The sequence below is a fragment of the Neomonachus schauinslandi genome, chromosome 8 (assembly GCF_002201575.2).
Source record: "Neomonachus schauinslandi chromosome 8, ASM220157v2, whole genome shotgun sequence".
Classification (NCBI taxonomy): domain Eukaryota; kingdom Metazoa; phylum Chordata; class Mammalia; order Carnivora; family Phocidae; genus Neomonachus; species Neomonachus schauinslandi.
In genome coordinates this window covers 107,931,053-107,952,917 of record NC_058410.1, presented here as the reverse complement: position 1 = coordinate 107,952,917, position 21,865 = coordinate 107,931,053, and the positions used below count along the sequence as shown (strand labels likewise).

General features: G+C 54.2%; 1 protein-coding gene across 1 annotated transcript in view; it reads right to left on the bottom strand.

Annotated features, from left to right (window-relative positions):
* Positions 1-12,527: 12,527 nt before the first annotated feature.
* C8H6orf132 (chromosome 8 C6orf132 homolog) overlaps positions 12,528-21,865 on the bottom strand; it is a 33,841-nt gene continuing 24,503 nt past the window's right edge. Inside the window, exons 3-5 of the mRNA XM_021692012.2 lie at positions 20,769-20,844; positions 15,118-18,190; positions 12,528-14,450 (exon numbers count right to left, since the gene is read on the bottom strand). Of these exons, the coding sequence (XP_021547687.2) occupies positions 14,333-14,450; positions 15,118-18,190; positions 20,769-20,844 (3,267 nt within the window). The 3' untranslated portion in view covers positions 12,528-14,332. The remainder of the gene's footprint in view (positions 14,451-15,117; positions 18,191-20,768; positions 20,845-21,865) is intronic.

Here is a 21,865-nt window from a genome sequence, read left to right as displayed (position 1 = left end):
AAATAGGCTGTGTTTTGAATGCAAATGCTTGTATATACTCTCTCCTCTTTTTACACAGTGGTAGATACTATATAAACCATCCATGCTTTCTCCCCCACTTCTCAGTGTACCGTTTGGGAGTGGTCCCACGTCAGTAATAAAAAGTTGCTTCGTTCTGTTCCTTGGCTGCAGTGATGTTCCATAGTGTGGCTCTACCATTATTCAACTGGTGCCCGGGGGATGGACGCGCTGGTAGTTTCCAGGCTTCTATTATTGCGCGCGGATGCCCGCCCGCTACACGTGGACAGGTGTCCTTGGATGGCTCACGAGTCAGGGCAACTTACACTCTCACCTCAGTGCCTGCCTCTTACACTTCCACCTCCTGTGTCTCAAAACCTGTCGGAGCCCGCCAGCCAGAGGTAGAAAATGGGCCCTTGCCGTGGTTCTGTTGGAGTGGAGTTGAGAGTCTTTTCCCGTTCATTTTATCATAGCAAGGAAGTGCGTGTGTGGGGGGGGGTGTCGGCCAGAATCGGGGACTTCAGCACCACGTGCTGTGATGATGCCCCTCAGAGGGGCCCCCCAGGTGCCATCACAGCCTCCTTCTGGGCCAAGACTTGAGAAAGAGCATCTCAGGGATGGTGACTCATGAGCTGGCCCTTAAAGCTGAGCAAGTCAAGCAAAGGAAGGAAGGGACATTCCAGGCAGAGAGGACAGAGAACACAGCAGATGAGGGGGACACAAGGCTGAGTGTGGAAACAGAGGTTAAAGGCGGACCCTAAGGGTCTTGTTGGCCTCGCCGGGGAGTTCTGTTTTGATCCTATAAGGGTCAGGGTGCCCATGAGAGACCCAAGATGCATTTTGGCACAGATCCACGGACAGAGTACCTGCTCCACGCCAGGCGCTGCACTAAAGCACGTCATATAGATGGTGCGTGCTGCCATCAGCCTGGGAAGGGGTGCGATCATCATCCCCACTTACGCGCATTCATCTCACTTCGTAATAACGCTCTCATTCTCGCCGCTTCTCGCTGTGTAACAGAAGAGGACACAGGGGCTTAGAGGTTAGAGAACATGGGTGAGGTCCCCAGACTACTGAATGGCTGAATGGGCTTCAAGCCCTGCTTCCTCCTGACCATCGCCTGCCACCTCTGGGAGCCACCAGTTGGGCCATTTCTTGGGGGGGGGGGGGTGCCTGAAGGGGACAAAAGCCCTCACTGGGAGTAGACGCAGCTGAAGGACGCCAGGCCCCCTCCCAACATGCCTCCTGTGATACCAGCATCTGGGGTGTCCTCCAGCAAGTTCTGTGCGCAGCAATCAAACAGAGACAGCATTCCCATTCCCTCCCCCCTTTTTTTAACAAAGGTGTTAGCATACTGCATCCACTTTCCTGCGTTTTTTCCCCCATTAATATCTTTTGGATATTCCGTCCCATACTGGTTCATAAAGAGCGTCCTTATTTGTTTTTATGTCTGCAGAGTGTTCCATTGTGTGTCTTACTCTAATTTATTACCGTTTATTTAGAGAAATGCTGTGATGACATGATGTCATTTTGCTGGGCTATCTGGAGCCCAACTTCCTAGGAGTGGAACTCCTTGCCCACAATATATATTTCACATTTTGGTAGCTATTGCCAAATGCCTTCCGTCGGGGTGGTACCATTTTAGCCTCCCTCTAGGGAAGAAGAGCCTGTTTCCCTACATCCTTGTCAAGACAATGTGTGATCAAGGTTTTAATCTTTTGCCAACCTAAGTGAAAAATGCTATTTTAGAATAGCTTTCGTTTGCATTTCTGTTACGACTGACGTAAACTTTTCCATGGTGGATTTTAAAATACAGTGTTCCTGGTGCGACGTCCCTGCTGAGGAGGGACCCAAGATGTTCTCTGGAACCCAGCTTTCTCCACTGTCCCTGAGCCGCTCTGCTCTGGGCACCCACCGGTCTTTTCAGTTCACAAATTGTCCTGGTGGGCGTGCACAGGAGCAGAGTGAGAATTCCTTCTGAAACTCGGCATTCTCAGAGTGGCGGGTATACTCCATATGGATCATCCTAGTAGTTGCCCCCATTGCATTATCCCTCTCCAATGCCAGAAGCTGCCCCCTTCCTTGACCATCATCCCCTGAAAATTCAAACAGGATTAGCCAAGCAGTGCTCCTTCCCCCTTTCCCCATGTTTCCTGGGCCAGGTACATTCTGGAGAATTAGACATTGTCCTAGGCTACCAAATGCTCCCAAGTTGGCCAGTCTCCAGGAGAACAAAAAGTTCAAAGAAGACACACATGTAAGCAAGCCCAAGTTTTATACTCCTTCCAACCCTTCCTGGCTTGGGACACTGTCCCCACAAGCTTGTCAGAGACAGTGGTACCTGGGCCTGGGCCCTCTCTTGATCACCCAGGGGACAGGGCCAGCTGCAGCCCTCTGGAAGGTCATTCAGATGTGGACCCTGTCCTCAAGGAGCCCAAGGCTAGTCCTGCCATGTCCTCTGAAGTACTGTTTCTTTTCTCAGAGGCCCGAATGTACCAGGTCTCATGGTCTCCCCTGAAGTCTTCTTCTGGCTTCATGGAATGTTCTGGAAACTCTGGGATCTTGTCAGGGAGTGTGTCCCCAGCTTGTATGAGAGAGGCCTGCATCCTTCCTGAGCTCTCAGAAGCACCCAGAAACACTGTCCCCTCCTTTTGGGGCCATCTCCAACTCATCCACCTGGACTGAGGCAGACCCACTCCTACCCCATCGGCCCCAGCTCTGCTCTCCCTTCCTTCCCAAGTTCTCTCTCCCTCGAAAAAATTTTCTATGATTTTTAAATAATAATGACAACAGCATATACTTCTTTTTTTTTTAAAAAGTAAAAAGTTTATTTATTTGAAAGAGGGAGAGAGAGAGCGCAGGGGGAGGGGCAAAGGGAGAGAGAGTCTTTTTTTTTTTTTTTTTAAGATTTGATTTATTTATTTGTCAGAGAGAAAGAGAGCACAAGCAGGGGGAATGGCAGGCAGAGGGAGAGGAAGAAGCAGGCTCCTCATTAAGCGGGAGCCCAATGCAGGGCTGGATCCCAGGACCCTGAGGTCATGACCTGAGCCAAGGGCAGTTGCTGAACTGACTGAGCCACCCAGGCATCCCAGTGAGAGAGAATCTTAAGCAGACTCCACCCTGAGCACGGAGCCCAATTTGGGGCTCCACGCGGGGCTTGATCTCATGACCCTAAGATCACGACCTGAGCCGAAACCGAGAGTCAGACACTTAACCGACTGCGCCACCCAGGCTCTCCAGCATATACTTCTATAATACTTCCATGTGTCAGCTACTATTTAAATATTTATATTAAATGATAAATGGACACAGTACAAAATTCAAAAGGTAGAAAAAGATGCAGAGTAAAAGCTAAGCCTTCCTCCTCATGCTCCTTCTTCCGCCACCCCATCCCCCACCCCAGAAACCGCCACCAGTACGGGGCTCCTGTGTGTCCGTTTGGAGCTCTTCTATGGATGCATAAGCACGCGGGTATCTGTTCTTTCGTCGCTGTCACACAGGCAGTGGCATATAAAACGCCACCTTTTGTATCTTTGGCTTTTTTGGTTAATTTTTCCAGATTTGCTTTGTGCTGCCCTGACAGTCTTATCCCCCTTCCCACCTCTGAATGCAGAGCGCTGTGATGGGGCAGAATGGTGACTGGCTTCGGGGCCTGACAGGTCTGTGGTCAGTCCTGGGTCCCTCTGCTCGACTAGTGGCAAGTGACTGAATTGCCTGCATCTCACTTTTCCTCATCTGCAAAGTGGGCTAATACCTCAAAGGGTTACTGAGAGGGAGAGAGAGTGAGAGAGAGAGAGAGGTGTGATACTAGAGACGATACGTGTGACCCTCGTGCTGGTACTGACATTATTCCCAGTTTCCTTCCCGCCCCCCCCCCCCGGCCAGGTTGTGGTGATGGTGGCCAGGGCCTGGGTTATGGACCAAGTACACATCCCGAGGGGAGGTGACACACAGGAACAGGATCAGGGCCTGCCCCTTCACTGTTTCCCGGATGCCTGAGCAGGGAGGGAGCGAGAAGGGGGGATGTAGGAGGGCTGTGTTGGTGGCCTTTGTTTCAGATGTCAGCACTGCTGACCTTGTAGCTCTGTCCTCTTTTAAAAGTTGGCATGGGCGCCCTCCCCACCCCCTGGACAGTACAGCTCCAGATGCAGCCTGGGTCCCTTTCCTGCAGAGATTTCTACTGTGCAGGAGACAGCTAAGCGTGAGCAGGTCTCAGCTCTGGGTACTGTAGAAGCCATCAGTTTCCTTGAGGCCTCCCTCCCTCAACCGCCGTGAGCCCTGACAGGACCTCAGGAGCCCACGGCCTGTTGGAGCATCTGTCCAGCTGCCCAGCCCCACAGTCTCCCCGCTCTCCACCATCTTATCTCCTCCACAGCCGGGCTTCTTCGGTACAAGCATATTCAGAAAGAAAGCCTATTGGTGCCTTCAGCTTGGCGGGAAGTAAGAGTTAACAAACACTGGCCCTTCGGGAAACTGAGGCCAACTACACACAGAGCTGCTGGGTAGCGTCCACTGAGAGTCTCCTCAGGGGCAGGGGCAAGGCGGGGGGCGGGGTACAGGGGGCCTGGGCCCCCGAATCAGCAACGCGTTCAGCCCTCGCTTTCCACATTGGGTTTCTTGCTGGTGGAGTAATTGGTACCGAAAAACTTCTAGAAAAATATTTTCTAGTTGAGTAAGTATGGATATATTGGGAAATAAAGTGAAAAATGTTCATAAAAAGCAAAGCCTCAAGGAAATGTTGCCTTTTTTTTTTTTTTTTAGCGGCAGCTTCGGGCTTCTCCCCTCAAGCTTGAGGAGGTGGGATGGCATGTTCATTTCTTCCACTTTGCTGTTTGGAAATCTTGGTAGAAAAATATTAGAAGAACTACTCTAACGAATGGTTCTGCCATTAACTGTGTAATCATGAGCTAGTTCCTTTTTGTATTTCTTTTTATTCCACAATGGATTAGAGAGAGTTTGTAACAGAAACAATAAATGATGAAAACATTAAAATTAAAAAATCAGCGCCAGTGGGAAAAGGACATTAAGTAAATCAGTGTAGAGATGAGGGAGAAGAGGCCCAGAGATAAACAAATATATACATCAGATGGTGTACATCTGCGCCGAGGAAGAAATATAGCAAGGTGATGAGAATAGGGAGGGGGAAGGGGACTGCCTGCCCTTTTATGGAGTAGTTAAGGGAGGCCTGGCCCCTCCAAGAGGGTATCATCTGGAATGAGACCAGATAACTAGAAGAGACTATTCAGTGACGAAGGACCAGCAAGTGCAAAGGCCCTGGGGCAGGAGTGGCCCTAGCATATTAAGGGGTACAGTGTGGCCAGCATGGAGAGATAAGGGGCAAAGTGGCAAGAGGAAGGAGGGGAACGGTGAGTCCCCAGGGCCCTCAGGTTCCTCTCTTCTCACTACTCACAAACCCTCTTGATGCTCCAGTTTCCTCACCTGTCAACTGGGGATAATGCTTGCTCTTCAAGGGTTTCGAAGTAGGAGGTTTGCCCTCCAAACCCTCTCCAAACCGCAGGCTCAAGGACCTCTGGCCACCTTCACCAGAGCCTGCTCTCAAGTGGCCATCACTTTGGGACTTCAGGGAGACCAGGCTTCAACCTAGATTGCAGGGTTTCTCAAGCTGACGTTTTGGGCTGGGTTGTGGGGGGCGGCAGGCTGCCCTGTGTGTTGTAAGACATGAGTAGCATCCCTGACTCCCATCTACTGAATGCTCACAGATTTCCCCCAGGTCTGATGACCAAAAGTGTCCAGACATTGCCAAATGTCCCCTGGGGAGCAAAATTGCCCCCAGATGAGAACGACTGAGCTAAAAGTAAGCACCAAGGCTGTGCATGTTCAGGCACCAGCAAGAGGCTGGTGGAAAAGGATTGGGGGCAACAGGGATTTTTTTTTTTTCCCCTCTCAAATCAGAATGTGTCTTCAGCTGTTCTCTTTGTTTAATTTCCCTGAGGCTAGAATGTTCTGGAAGACAGTGTTGTGTCATACTTCGGAGTCTGACCACTTGCATGGGAATCCTGGCTCTGCTGCTTGCTAGCTCTGTGACCTTGGGCAAGTTACTGAGCCTTTCTGTTCCTGTTTCTCATCCATACACTGAGGATAACAAAAATACCTGGCTCCTGGGGCTGTTGGGAGGATCCCATGACATAATACGTGTAAATGCTTAGGACAGTACCTAACAAGTCCTTGCAGGACAGGTTCCCTGGGAGACGGAGATTTTGTGTGCGGGGAGTTTCTTGGGGGTGTGCCTTCAGGATGCACACTCAGTGGGGGAAGGGGTGGGGCAGAGGGAGAAGCTGGGCTTCCTGAGCTTGGGGGCACTGGGGCCATCAGAAGCCCTGGAGCTAAGATGACCCTTCAGAGTTGTCCTGAGTTGGGGGTGGGATGCCTCGATCAATGCATGGGGGCTGCCCCCAGGGAGCAGGTGTGACCTTGGACAAAGGTGGCTCTTTGGTGGAAAGGACAGTTCCCAGGGAGGGACTCAGCTGAGCGGAACTTCAGTCCTAAAAAGGGAGGGGGGGGGTGGGAGGCAGGGCCGAGAGTGCTTATTGGCTAGTATTGTGGGATTAGATTTCAATAGAAGCTAAAATGTTTTTAAAACACCCTGGCCAGTGGAGAAATTACTCCCAGTCTAACACTGTGCCATGCCCACCTCCCAGTATCCTGCTTGTCCCAAGCCTGCTGTCATTTATTGCCCTCCTGGAACAAGAGGGAGCAGGCGAATCCAGAGAGGCATGGCCACACTCACCCGCCTGCGCTGCCCCAGCCCGGAGACCAAGGCAAGGTCACTTGGCCCGTCAGTACTTTAGATTCTTCTAAAGATGGGAGTGGTACCGCCTACCCCCAGTGAGGAGAGAGGATTAAATGGGAGACCACATGGCAGCAGTTCTCAAAGTGTGGTCCCTGGGCCATCAGGACTGGCCTCCCAAACTGCAAACTTGTTGGAAATGTGAATTCTCAGGCCCCATCCCAAATCCACTGAATCAGGAACTCTGGGGAAAAGTTCTAGGAATCTGTGTTTTGACAAGTCCTCCAGGACTACTGATGCACGCTCTAGTTTGAGAATGACTAGTGTACGGGACAGCACTTAGCTCTGAATCTGGATCCTGGAAGGAGCCGAGTCAACCTGAGTTGAATCTGAATCTGGACTCCCTCCGCCCGCCAGCCTTAGGTCAGGTGCCTGTGAGCAGAGCGTCACCTGCTGGTGACAGCCGACCGTGTGCGCATATAAGGATCACACACACACACACACACACACACACACACACACACACACACGGATTCAGGGCTACACCCATGAGCAAGGAAAGCAGTGCTGGGTATCACGGCAAGTTGCCCGGAGGTCCTCTCCTCACTCCCCTCCACTCTCCCTGGAGAAATCAGGTTAAAGTGAATGTCAAGGGGCGCCTGGGTGGCTCAGTCTGCCTTCTGCTCAGGTCATGATCCCAGGGTCCTGGGATCAAGCCCCGCACTGGGCTCCTTGCTCAGCAGGGAGCCTGCTTCTCTCTCTCCCACTCCCCCTGCTTGTGTTCCCTCTCTGGCTGTGTCTCTCTGTCAAATAAAGAAAAATTTAAAAAGTGAATGTCAAGGGCAGCTTTCAATGGCCAAGAGAGGTCACCAAAAGATAGCAGCAGTGTGTTTGAGTCAGTGATAATGGGCACTCCTGACCAAGGGTTTAAGTGTCGGACACACTGAAGGAAAAGCAAACAGCAGCTCTGCCCCGCTTATGCACGGGCTCCCACTGGGGTCACGGAGCTGAGGACAGCCTTGACGACTGGTCACAGGCCAGTAGGAGGGGCCATCCACAGTGCTTCGCCAACAGTGCCCCATGTGATCGCCTGCTCTATTGGGCTACCCAGCTCTCCTGGGTGGGAGAACTTTGTATTCTTCTGCTTTTTATTCCAGGGGTGTGTGTGTGTGTGTGTGTGCACGCACACACACACACACACACACTCACATGTCTCCTGAACTGGACTGCGAGCCTTTTGCCTGGCTCTTTGGCTTGTACTGAGTGGCACCCCCTAGCGGTGTTGAATGGAATTGATGGGGCTTTGTGCTAACCTTAAGAATTTGGAACAAGTGCTGAAAAGTTTTGAGCCACAACACGGAAAGATCCCAGACACGATAGAGGAGAGAGAGAGAGAGAGCCCAAGGCCAGGAGCCCACCAAGCCCTCTTTGAGTGGCTCAGAAAATAAGCTAGGTAACAATGACAGGAAATGGCAGGAGATACACCTCTGCAGTGAGGAAAGGTAAAAGCAATCAGGAGGCTCCGTCTGTGGAAGACACGGACTGGAGAAATTCAATCTTGAAGGATGCGCAGGGAGCTGTGGCAGAGAAAGTTGGCTGTGCCCGGCTTCCAAGAGCAGCGCTAGGGGTCATGATCCTAACGCTGAAGTGGATGAAATGGAAAGCGGCAAGTCTGGTGAGTCCGAGCTTGGTGCTTAGATCTCTGCTAAACCCCGAGAACCCCATGCAGGTAGCTAGCTGTTGAAGGGAAACAAGACTTTCCTCTTGAGGGAGGGCTCTCCAAGGTGGGGAGGGCCGGAGAACAGGAGCTGTTCCTTCTCATCATCTGGCCCACATTTGGCAGAGCCTTTCCTGTTAGTCCCTGTTGCACAGGTGCGAGAGGCCACGGCCCCAAATAACATTACTTGAGACTAAAGGACATCCAAAGAGGAGTTAAACAGAGCCAGAGTCCTCTGACTGGTTGGGGCTGGCATCTCCGGGAGACTGGCTCACTCGCAGGGCACAGAGGCCCTGACCTGATATGAGGGCTGCCTGCCACCCCTTGCCCTGGCCCTTTTTTAAGGCCGGTAACAGCCTCACCTGGTAGCATCACCTCCTAGCCCTTCCTGTCTCCACTTAGAGGGTAGCGTGTCTCAGCCTTCCTGGCAGGAGCCACTCCAAGGCACCCTGACACTTTGTGATGAAACCGAAGACCGCCCATCTCTAAAACCATAATTTTGTGCCACCCGAGAAACCTCAGCATTAGTTCAGGTGACGCACCTCTAGAAACAAGACAGTTACGTGGTCACTAGTCTGTGGGAGACATGATCTTTGCCCTCCAGGAACTTAAATAGTGCTTGACAGTATTTGATTAAATACTAACATGAATTCATTCAACAAATGTACGTTTAGTGCTCCTACGAGTGCCAGGAGCAGCACCAGATGCTGGGGATACCATGATGAATAAGACCGGCAGTCCTTGCGTTCTGGAGCTCACCAGCTGCGGGGGGAAGGAGATGTGAAGCAAGTAACGCCAATGTGAGGGGACCAGGGGGCCCTGGGAGCCTTTAGCAGCAGCTGATGCGGCCCAGGGGGTGAGGGGTGTCTGAGCAGAGCCTGCAGGGTGAGGAAGAGCCAGGCAAGGGAACTGGGTGCCGAAGTGTGGAGGGAGGCATTTCTGAGCAGCACGGGGCTGTGGAGGGCTTCCTGAAGGGGCTGATTTCAGCTGGGCCTTGAAGAGCAGGTCAGCCCAAGGAAGCGGAGGGGACAGAAGCAGTGAGGCAGGAATCAGCATATGGGGATGGCGGGACCATGGGCCTGGCTGCTCTGGTCTCAGGATTGTGTGCAAAGGAAGGACGGGAAAAAGAATCCCTTTTGGAGAGGCCGAATTTGAGTGGCTGGCCAGATATCCACCTGGAAATGTGCAGGGGGTGCTTTATCATTAGAAACGTGGACTCTGGGGCGCCTGGGTGGCTCAGTCTGTTAAGCATCTGCCTTTGGCTCAGGTCGTGATCTCGGGGTCCTGGGATCAAGACCCATGTCAAGCCCCATGTTGGGGTCCCTGCTCCTCGGGGAGCCTGCTTCTCCCCCTCCCTCTGCAACTACCCCTGCTTGTGCACTCTCTCTCTCTCAAATGGATAAATAAAATCAAGAAAGAAAGAAAAGGAAAGAAGAAAGAAGAAAGAAAGAAAGAAAGAAAGAAGAAAGAGAAGAAAGAAAAGAAAGAAAGAAGAAAAAAAGAAAGAAAAAGAAAGAAGAAAGAAAGAAAGAAAGAGAAAGAAAAAGAAAGAAAAAAGAAGAAAGAAAGGAAAGGAAGGAAGAAAGAAACGTGGACCTCTGGTGTGGAGGGGCTCAGTCTTCTGAAGAAATTATAGCGAAGGAAGACTGGAGGCCAAGGTCAGGGTGCTGAGACACCTGGGCGGGGGAAGGGAGCCAGCCTGAAGACAGAGAAACCCATAAGAACACATTCTGTAGAAGCTCAGCAAACGGTTCTCCAGGAGGGAAAGGAGCGGCTCCTCCCGGCCAAATGTTAGCGAAGCTTCTATAGCTCCAGGAATTGGCAGGGGGGCACAGGATTATTCACATAAATGAGTGAGCATTCCTAATGCATTGTCGTCTCTACCCCTCTCCCAGTACTGCCCCTTCTCTCACCTTCCTGCTAAAAATATCCCCGGAGGCCCCAACCCCAGGTCTACAGCAGTTGGCCATCCCTGGGGCTTCAGAGCAAGGAGGCCCAGGTCCTCTGCCTGGTATCAGTGGCCACCCATCCTGGACAGCTAATGATGGGACACCAGCATTGCCTCTGAGCGGAGGACATGAAAGTGGCCATGGGCTGCTGTGGGTAGGCAGGTGAGGTGAGCAGGCAGGGGCAGACCTGCCTGACAGCTCGGCACTGAGGTCACCTCTCTCCCACACCTGCCGGTCCCAAGTTACTTCTATCCTCCAGCTTCCCACAGAAGGGAGGGCGAGGCTCACTTGGAGCAAGAAAAGCTTACCCCCTTAAGTAAGGGGGCCCTGGGAAAAGCTGGGCTCCATCGGGGAGGCAAGGGCTTCTAGCACAGCCTGCCCTGGGACCTGCCTCAGCGGCCGCCTCACACCAGAAGCAGGATTCTGGCCACTGGGGCTTGGGCCATGCCCAGGGAGCCGCTGGGAGGTTCCAGAAACCAAGGTGCAGCCAACCTGATCCAGGAACATCTGTGCCACCCATGCCAATTAGCGTTTTCTGGCACCAGAACACCTGTACCCTCCTTAAGCCCTCCCGACCCCTGCTCAGCTAGAAAGGAAGTTTGGGAGGTGGCGTGATGGGGCGAGGGCTGAATGGGTGAGGGGATACAGCGGGAAGGGAGGCAGCTGTAACGAAGTTCGCAGTTTGGAGGCAGGTGGGTTATTCTGAGCAACTCACTTTTCTTCTTAGAGCCTGGATTTTCTCACCGACAAAATGGAATTGGGAGTATTACAAGGTCAACACGTTTCAGAGGATTGTCACGAATAAACAGAGAACCAGTGAACTTTCCAAACCGTCAAGGTCAGATGTTGCTGGTTTCCATGACCAACCAACGTCGCATTGGGAATTTTCAGTGTGAAGTGCATGGAGCCCTAGTTGGAGGGAATCTATGAACTGCCTGAAATAATGGGTAAAAATGCATGTGCCGGGGCATCTCTGTAGGTGAGGATCCATAGTTCTCAGCAGCTTTTTAATTTTTTTTTCTCTCCCCCATCAGCAGCTTTTTAAAGCGGTCTGGGACCCTACAAAGTGTAAGACCCACTCACGGCGCAAGTCTGTCCCTGTTGTGTTTCAGAGGAGTCAGCGGAGACCCATGGTGGCACAGCTTGTCTGATGGCAGCACCATGGGTGAGGCCCTGGTCCCCCATCCTCCACTACTCCCCTCTGCCCCTCTCATGTCAGGTGAGGGGGGACAAAAGTTAGGAAGATCAGGGAGGGGTGAGGAGGCAGAGCCCCAAGTCCTACAGGGAATTGGGGCCCCTGTCCTCTGTGTTACCAGGATGAGGGCCTCACGGTGGAAGGACAGGAGAAGGATGAAGCCCCAGGCTAAGGGAGGCCTGGGAAGTCCCTCCTGGAAGCACGAGCTGCTGAATAAATGAGTCATCCTGGTCTCCCTTCCTACCCCCACCCCCACCCCCACCCCCACCCCCACTCAGAAGACTCAGAGGAGGAAACACAACTCTCTCTCTGACACTGTCTTGAGATAAACACTCTGGTTCTCAGTTTCCTCTTCTGGAAAAGTTGAAGATACCACATCAAAGCTTTACGGAAAACTGTGAAAGGCCCCACACAAATGTAAGGTAGTCACCAGCCAAAAATGCAAAATTTATTGAGCAACTACTGACTGCCAGACACTTGCTGGATGCTTTGACGAAATTGGCATGAATGTCAACACTTCAAGAGGCCCGCCCTGACCGCCTGGTTAAGGTAAATCCACTCCTCTCCCCCACCCGCCAGTTATTCTCATGCTTCCTGTGCCTTTCCTTCCCACCACTTATTATAATGTGTGATGTTTTCGCCTCTCTCCTCCACTAGACTTGCCATGAGCAGGAGCCACGGATATCCACGCTAAGCACAGTGCCCGCCGCCAGTAGTCCCTCAAATACTTGTTAATGAGCACGTGACTGTCTCTGATCTTCACGGCAGCCCCAGGGAGGCATTATTATCATGCCCATTATACAGAAGAAGAAACTGAGGTTCAGCGAGTCAAAGAGACTCGCTTAAGGATGAAGTTTGTTTTTCACCAGACTTTAGCTCTGCTTCTTCCCCTTGAAGGATTTCAAGAACAAGAGGGTCAGAAGAGAAAGTGTGGGCCCAGCAAAATGGCTCCCCGGTTCAGCCGCCACCCCGTGCTCAGCCTTCCCCAGCTGAGTTCTTCCAACCTCTCATCACACTGAAGTAGCTTCGAGTCATCAACCCACAGCCACAGAGCTGAGGCCAGCCCAAACTGGCCTGTTTATTTCCCAAGCCAAGTGACAGCCAGCCCTTCCCCTCCCTCCAGAGCAATATACAGCTGGGAGCCCATGCCCCACTCTTCAAACCTGACACAGCAGATAAATTAGTGAAGTCTTTTATAAAACATTGTACAGGGAAAATACATACATATATATAGGGCCAGTGCTGGTGTTGGGTGGGGTTTGCTTCTTGAACACAGGTAACCAGATCCTGCCCCATCAGGGTGCCGGCACTCTCCTTCCCTGAAGGGGCTCACCTGCCGGCCCCACAACCTGGCACCTGGCTGGTTACCTCAAGTCATAAAGGTCCAACATCTTGCCCCCAAAGGGCCCTGCTTTCTGGCTGCCCCTGCAGGCCTGCTCCTGCGGTGGGCCACCCCCTGCCCTTCCTCCTACCGAGGCAGCCTGCCTTGGCCTGGTCCCAGGAATCCGGCCTGGGGAGGGGACGGGGAAGACAGACCGAGGAATACTGTTTCCTGATATGTGTGGGGAACATATGTCATCCAAATCAGAACTTCTTTTGGAAGTGGATGGGGGTCTAATTCACTGGCCAACAGGCATAAACCCACATTGCGCAGGCAAAGGGCCCTACTGATAGGTCTCCCCTGCTCGGAACTGGCCCAGTCCTACCACTCTAGACCTTCCAAAACGCAGCAAACACCTCTCAGATCCCAGTGCCCATCTCTGCTACCTCCCACTCTGCGTCTTCTAGCATCTTCACTATGCATTTTAAAGCCTCCATAATACTGGGGACCTATAGTGTTGGGATTGGGAAGGGTGGTTGGGTCGGATGCCCCCACCAAATCCCAAATGGGTTCTGGCTGTATTAGGCCTTTGGTGTCAAACCCCCAGGCCTTCTGGCTCCTTGGGCCCAATCTCCCAAATCATGGCTGCCTGGGTCTGAGTAGGAAAACATGACTTTATCCTCTGTCTCCCATCCCGTACTTGCCAAGTCTTCTCTCCCTAGGCTTCCCGGCAGCTGAGGTAGCTAAGGGCCAGGGCCAGGGCAACTGAACCATCGACCCTCCCTATCCCCACCTTTGGCCGATGCAAAGAACTCTGTTCCAGCACCTTCTCCACACGTTGTCCATGCCTATGTCCTGGTCCCACCTCAATGTGCCTTCTATGCTAGGTACCCCAGGAATCAGCTCTTAGGTTGGCAAATGGTGGATTGGTGGAGGCTAAAGAGATCAACCTCTAGTTCCCTGCACCCCTACCCAGATGGAGCTGGGCCTCAGGCCTTTGGGAGCACCAGACAGCCGATCATAGCCATGGAGATGGACTCAGAGGTAGCACCCCGCCCCTTGCTTTTAGAACCTGCTCAGGCCATGCTTGTAAAACTGCTTTAAGTAAGTCTTGCTAAAGCAAACAGTACCAGCTAGGGGAAACTCAGGCTCCAGGCCCTTAAAGGCTCCTCCTCTCCTCCCTATTTCCCCCTCCCCTTGTCCACAGCCACCCCAGTGCTTTGGGAAACAGAAGCCCACTCTTAATCTTTCCACCACTTCTCACTCGTCATCTGTCTGTGTTTGGGTAACAAAGACTCTTCCATGTTTAAGTCAGGACGCCTAACACCTGCCGCATCCCTCCCACCCCCACAAAAACAAGTGTCCAGATCTGACCCCTTGGAGTAGAACTGAGAGCACCCGGGGTTCAGGACGGGGCTTTCCGGTGGTTCCCCGAGTAGGCATAGGAGATGGGATGGCGGGTCCCAGGCCTCACGGTGAATGTGTTGATGGGGCTTCCATAGTGGGGGGTGCTGTGGGGAGACCTGGGATGGGGGAGCAGGAGAGAGGGTGGTTAATATTTGCAGCTAGTTAACCAACAGCCCTCCCATCTCCCTCAGGGCACAAGAGGAAAAGATGTGTAGCTCAGTGCTGTGGTATCTGCCCACAGAAGCCCCGGTGGACAGGGTGGGACCTGGGTGGACCAGTACTGATTCAAGACACAGGGCTCCTCCTCCCAGCTAGGCTTGGCTGGCCACAGAATAGTGCCTAATACCCTTCTGTTTGGAACTCTTCACTCCTAGCCTGGGTCTGGATCCTTCTCTGTGTCGCTGGGAAATCACCATAGGCACACAAGGGCCACTCAGGTCTCCCCTCCACACCACTCTTAGCCTGAAGCCCTGAGTCTCTAGAGAGTGGGAAAGAGGAGGTAGAAGAGGGGAAGCTGGTGGGGGAAAGCAGGAGGGCAGGGAAAGAGAGAACAAGGGAGATGGTGGGAAATAAGCAGGTCAGGCAACCGCCAACAGCGCTCTTTCCAGGTTAAGTGCGCCTCCCGCGTCCCTTTCTCTGCCCAGAGAGCCAGAGGAGCGAAAACCCAATGTCCCCGGACTGGTGGCCAAGGCCTGGTGGGCTCCTCTGGGGCCCCGAGGGCAGGGCCTCCACTCACCTGGCTTCCCACCCCGGGCTGCGTTCCTCGCCCCGCCCCCAGCTCACCTGCCGGCCGCGGGGGCGAAGCCATAGTCGCCGCCGGGCGCCTTGAACTTGGCCTCCCCGCGGGCGGCGCCCTCCATGGGCAGCCTCCGCGCGTGCAGGCCTCCGGGGAGCGCGCGGCCCGCCGAGTTGACGCGCCGCATTTCCGGGCCTCCCGGCGGCGGCCCAAAGCAGTTGGGGGAACTCAGGCTGTGGCCGGTGCCGCCGCGGGCCTGCCCGGGGCTGCGGTGGGGCTCCCCGACGTACAGGCGCTTCTTGATGAGCGAGCGGCCCCCGCCCGAGAAGTGCTCCAGGCCCCCGGCCCTGGCGTGGAGCGCGCCGGCCGGAAAGCGCGAGAAGCCACGAGGCGCTGAGGGCTGCCCCAAGTCTGGGAAGTTGTTCCGGGGAGGGGATCCCCGGCGCCCCAGATACTGGAGCGTCGGGGCGGGGGGCTCAGGGTCGTTGCTGAACTCTGGCGGCGGCGGGATGACCTCAAAGTGGAACCCCCCCTCGTCGTCGTCGTCGTCGTCGTCGTCGTCCCTCTTGCAGGAAGGAGAAGGAGGGGACGAGAAGGATTTGGGCAACAGGCGGCCCCGGGGGAGGTTGGAGGATGCCGGCCTTTCCCAGGCCACAGGGGCCTGAGGCTCCGCCTTTGTCCCGTTGTGCCTGAGGCTTGGCTCTGTGCCCTCCCGGTCTCCGAGGGGCTGGGGCTTCCACTGACTGGGTATGGTGGGCTGTGCCGACGAGGCCAGCTGGGCGTCCTTCTCAGCCTCCTTGGGTAACTTGGGGACCACAGTGAAGGAGTTGGGCCGGCCCTCATTGTGGAAGATGCTGTCAGAGCCTGCTTGGGGCTGGCTGCTGTGGCCACAGAGGCTCCCTGGCAGGGAGGACCCGCCCAGGGCCAGCCCTCCTGGCCTTCCCTTCTGGGCCCTCTGCCTGGCTGCAAGGAGCAGGGCCATCGGAGAGCCTGGCTGCACCACCTCCCCAGTCACCGGATGCCTGAGGAGTTCATCGGCAGGCTGGGCTGAGGTGGGGGGCTTGGCTGGCTGCGCCTGGGGCTCCTTCACCTCCGCAGGTTCCCTTGACCCTGCGGCTGAACCTGTGGCCCGCGGTGCCGTCCCAGCAGCAACCTCTTGGCTGGGGCTTTTCTGGCTGCGACAGAGCGTGTAGAGAAATGTCACCTCTTCTCCGCCAGGAGATCTCTTTGGTGGGAGGGCTGGAGCTGAGACGGATCCCAGGGTAGGCGGCTTACTGGGCTCTGTGGGGCGCCCTTCTGCCTCTATCTGGCGGGGCACTGTAAGTTCTTGAGGTTTGGGCTTCTCCCACTGCCCAGCTGGGACTGGGTTCTTCTCTATCAGCGGGGATGATGTGGTGGGCGCAGTTATGGCTGCAGATGGTATGGCGGGCCCGGGCACAGCATTAGGTGGTGTGGCTGGCCCAGGCGTGGGCTTGGGTGGTAGGGCTGGCCCCGGTGTGGCCTTGGGTGGTAGGGCTGGCCCAGGAGTGGCCTTGGGTGGTGTGGCTGGCCCAGGCACGGCCTTGGACTGAAGTGGTGTGGTTGGCAGAGGGGTGGTGGATAGAGGGGGCAGATTCTTGGCCACAGGCTTAGAGAAGTTGCCATTATCCCCCCTGTTTTCAAAGATTCTTCCCCCTTCTAGCCGAGGTTTGGGAGGCAGAAACCCTACGCTGGGCTTGGCTTCCTTCTCTGCTGACGAGGAGAACCGGGCCTCCAGCTCACTGCGGATCTGCTGGACACTGGGAGTTGGGGCATCTTGGGGGAGGTAGTCCACAGGAGGGAGGGTCAGGCTGGTGGCAGCCCCCTTGTCGGGCAGGCTGCAGGAACTCTTCTCAGGAATGCTTGGAAGGGTCTCCTGCTCTGGCAGGCTTGGAGGAGCCTCTTCCTCTGGCAGGCTGGGGTCCTTCTTGCCCTCCTTTTCCTCAGAGGCCGCCGTTGAGCCTGCCCTGTGACTGAGGAATCGGTCCTCCCTCCTGGAGCCACAGAGATAGGCTGCCAGCTCACTCCGCAGCTTTTCCATCTGGCTGGGATCCCTCCAGTCCACAGGCGCTGAAGAGGCTGTGTCCTCTGGGCTGGGGGGGGTCGGTTTGGGTTTGGGAGCAGGGGAGCTGGATTTGCGGCGTTTTGCAAACCCAGAAGGTGGAGGAGCTACCTTCTCAGCAGAAGGTAAAGGAGGGGCAGCTGGGGGGAGGGGCGGTGCGGGGGGGGGTTGCGGGGGTGCGGGAGGGGCCAGGGGAGGGGCTGGCGGTGGCGTCTCAGCATGTTCCTTAGTCCAGGACTGGGACTTGCCCAGCGTGGGCCTGGCTGGTGCTGCAGCCCTGAGCTCCCCTGGGTGGTCTGGCTCAGGGGCCCTGTCCGGGTAGACCTGGGACGCAGGGCGGATGTGGAAGCTGGGAGGCAGTGGGAGTAGATTGGGAGCTTTCTTGGTGGCCCCTTCTTCCTCTAGAGGAGTCCCCTGTGCTTCCTGAGCTGGGATGGATGAAGTCCTGACTGGGGTCGGGGGAGGCACCTTGAATGAGCGCGGGAAAGTGAGGTGGGGGTCTGGCTTAGGTCCCAGAAGACTCCCCTTTGGCTCAGCTGGGCTCTGGGGGGGGCTGGCTCTGGGGGTCTCTGGCTGCCTGCTATTCAGTGCTACTTCCGATTTCCACTTGGTGACACCCCCAGGGGGAAAGAGGCGAGTCCCTGTTGTCTGAGGAGATGCTGGGAGTGCTGGGGCTGGCAGAGGGGGTGGGGGTGGGGCTAGAGAGGCCAAGGGTGGGGCAGGAGGAATGAAGTCAGGAGGGGTGGGCGTCGATGGGGAGGAACGGGTGGAGACAGGGGCTGGAGCCCCCAGTACTGGGGGCGGAGGTGGGGCCGTGCTGGGTGGGGATGGGGGTTCCAGCAGCAGGGGAGGCGGTGGGGGTGCCATGGAAGGTGGAGGCGGTGGGGACTCCTCTCGAGGTTGTGAAGTGTCCAGGGGTGGCCCCGGGGCTGGGCCTGGGGGTGGTGGAGGGATGAGTAGGTCCTGCCCATAGTGCCTAGGCCTCAGGTCACCCACAGAGCTGTACAGTCGGAGGTTGCCGTTGACTAGTGAGCTGGTACCTGAAAAGAAGGGAGAAGCAAAGAAAAGGGGGGCAATGAAGCCAACCAGCCTTGCCCATCTCTTCGGGGCGGCACCCAAGAGAGTAACTGGCCAGTTTCATGCCTTTCCTCCTGAACACCAGGTGAGGGAGCAGCAATGTCTCCAGTCTCCTGAGCTGTCCTGGGAGGGAGCCTCTCCTTTTTAGGGAGGGGCCCCTGCTTATCCTGGGCACAGCCCCTGGAGCCCGGACTGAATATTCTCTGTCTGCCTCACTCTTCTCTGCCCTGCTGTGTGCGGGGACTCCCTTATCCTCTGCCTACAGGTGGGTTGAGCTGATGGACGCTGCTGGCAGATCAGAGGGTGGGGACAGAGAGGCCAGGGCATTGAACCCCCCTCTCCCTTCTTGATGGGCCACAGTCAGCAAGGGCTGCTTTTCTGTCAGGTTAACCCCTGTCTGACAGCTCAGAGATAGGAGTAGCTCCCCACTGCTCCTTTGGCCTCTGGGGCATCACCATCCACTTCAGTCCCCGAACCCTGCTCACACACCTGTATGTCATGTCATCCCTTTATTAAATGCTTTGGTTATCCCCTTTGAGTTGCCATCTGTTTCTCATGGGGGCCTTGGCTGATACAAAGCCAGGAAGGCCAGGGTTCAAATCCCAGCTCTACCACTTACTCAGATGTGTGACCTCAGACACACTAGTTAACCTTGCTGAGCCTCTGTTTCATCATCTATAAAGTGGGCATAACGCCAGTGCTTACCACATAAAGCTGTTGTGAGGATTCGTGAGAGAATTCACGTAAAGACACGTAAAGGGCTGATCATGGTGCTAGGCCCATAGTAGGCACTTAAGGACCGGTGACCCCTTTGATTGTTACCAACTGCACTTAACCTTTCAGATTGTGAGACAGAGAAAGTGGGAGAAGAACGGGAAGTCAGGGATCAGGGCCAGGGGCCTGGAGACCTTCTCAGTAGGAAGTTCAGGTGAAAGACCCGTAGGAGGGAGCAGGATGCACGAGCAGCTCCTGCTTTCCAAAGCCCCCCAATCTACCAAGAACCCAGGCTCCCACCTCACAGAGCTTCTGGAACAGATGCTGGACTGTGGGATGGAATGGGGGCGGGGTGTGTAGAAAGAAGGTGACCTGAAGACCCAGGCGCTAAGAGATGCTGAGCACCTCTGGCCCCAGCAGCTCACACCCCTCCCTTCTTGGACCTGGACCCCAGTCCCCCCACTCCGCAGAGTCTGCAGACTGCCAGGATGCCCTGTTATTTCTCTCTTAGGGGCACCCATCCTCTGCTTCCCTGCCTCTCAGTTTCTAGCACAGAGCATAACAAACCCGGGGAATGCGAGCTCTGAAGGCTCCTCCCAGCTGTCTGACTTCAAGACAAAAAACATACGGGGGGTGGGGAGGAGAAAAAACTAACATTCATTAAGCACCCAAATGTTGGGGCATCTGGGTGGCTCAGTCGTTAAGCGTCTGCCTTTGGCTCAGGTCATGATCCCGGGGTCCTGGCATCGAGTCCCACATCGGGCTCCTTGCTCAGCGGAGAGCCTGCTTCTCCCTCTCCCTCTCCCACTCCCCCTGCTTGTGTTCACTCTCATGCTTTCTCTCTCTCTCTCTCTCTCAAACAAATAAAATATCTTTAAAAAGAAAAAAGCACCCAAGTGTTAGGAGCTGTAATACAGCAGTGAAAACGAAACAAAAATAGTCAAAATGCTGGCCCTCCTGGAGCTTATGTTTTAAAGGGACAATGAGACAAACAATGAACATAGTACATCCGTAAACTAGTACCACATTAGCTGATGAGTAATATGTGGAATACAGCCAGGAGGAGTGCTGGGGGTACGATCTGAACAGGGTGGTTAGAGAAGACATCACTGAGAAGGTGACAGCTGAGCAAAGAGGGAGTGAGGGAGGGAGAGAGCTGTACCTACGTATAGGGCAAGAGCAGCTGAGGCAGGGCGAACAGCAATGCAAAGACCCTGGGGTGGAAGTGTGCCTGGTATTGAAGGGCAACAAGGTTACCAGGATGGCCGGGGCAGTGTGAGACAGGGAGAGAAAGCAGGACGTGAGCCCAGGTGAGGCCAGATTCTGGCAGTCCTGGCAAGAGCCTTTGCTATGAGTGACACAGGAAGTCACTGGCACCTTTTGAGAGGTATGACAAGAAGTGACTAACGTCCCATCCCGTATTTCATTTACTCCCCCAGAACTGGAACTGTGTTGGCCCCAGCTCATTTGCAGATACGGAGGTGCCAGGGGTTAAGTGATTTGCCCAAGGGAGCAAAGCTAATCTGTAGGGGAGCTGGGACTGAAAGCCAGGTCTGTCTGACTCCAGGGTTCTTTCCACTGCTTCATGCTGCCCTTGTCCCTGCTCTGGCCTTGGCCCTCACCATCCTTCCCCCACTGGAAGTGGGCCTTAGCCAGCCTTGACTCTCTTCAACTCCCACCCACTGCAGCCAGTAGCCAAAAGGCCCGGGGACTCCCGCTTTATCACCAGCTGCGGCAGTGGGCTGGATGCTTGTGAGGAAAGAGGAGGAAGGAAAGAAAGGAGGAGGAAAGAAAGATGGACAAGCCCCAAGCCCAGGGCCCTCTTACCTGTCACTTCTTTGTCCACAAAGTCTCCTGGCACAGAGGGGGTGGGCACAGCCAGTCCATGGTTCTCCTGGGCATTCTGAAAGAGGGCAGAGAGAGCAGGGAACAGGGAAAGACAGACAATTCTTAGATTGCTGCTCTAGGAGGTCAGTTTACTGCTCAAAAATCAGCAGTGATGGTGAGGGTTTGTATAACCTTATGAATATACTAAAATACAAAAGGGCTAATTTAAAAGGGTGAATTTTGGGGCGCCTGGGTGGCTTAGTAGGTTGAGTGTCCGACTCTTGATTTCGGCTCAGGTCATGATCTCAGGGTCTTGGGATCAAGCCCTGTGTTGGGCTCCAGGCTGGGCATGGAGCCTGCCTGGGGTTCTCTTTCTCCCTGTCCCTCTGCCCCTCCCCCCACAAATAAATAAATAAATCCTTCAAAGGGTGAATTTTATGTACAGGTGAGTCTTGTTATTTGCAGTAGTTATGGTCTGTAAAGTTGCTTCGAACACTGAATTAGAAAATGTGCAATCAATGCACCAAGGGAAGTACAGGATTAGGTTCCTGCAAACTTCAGTCAAAGCATTTTCATCAACTGGTCAATACAGAACTTTATTTTATGCATGTTTCTGTTTAAAGACACCTTATTTAACATATTCTTGACATGCTGACATTGAACTCATGGCCAACAGCACTATATCTCAAGCCTGAACGAAGCTTATCTAACATACATATTTTTTTCTGTAAGGCACATCACAGCCTTCTCGCACTTAGGGATGTTAGCACATCAGCACTATGCTTGGGGGCCATTTTAAACAGTGAAATCACCAACAAAAAGCAAAGAAATTAAAAAAAAAACAAACATGGCACTAAAGAGCAAAGAACACTTATTTACAGTCTGAGAACTGAAGCAAGAAGGCAAAGTGTCTTGTTTGATCTCAGCTGGGACCGTGTGCATCAGGGGACTCAAATTTTTCACAGCTCTGCATATGTCCAAAGTGTCTGGAGTATTGCTTTGGGGGGTTACAAATAAATTTTAGCGAGTAGGTGAATCTGCAAATACAAAATCCGCAAATAATGAGAGTCGACTGCCTATGAATTATATCTCAATTA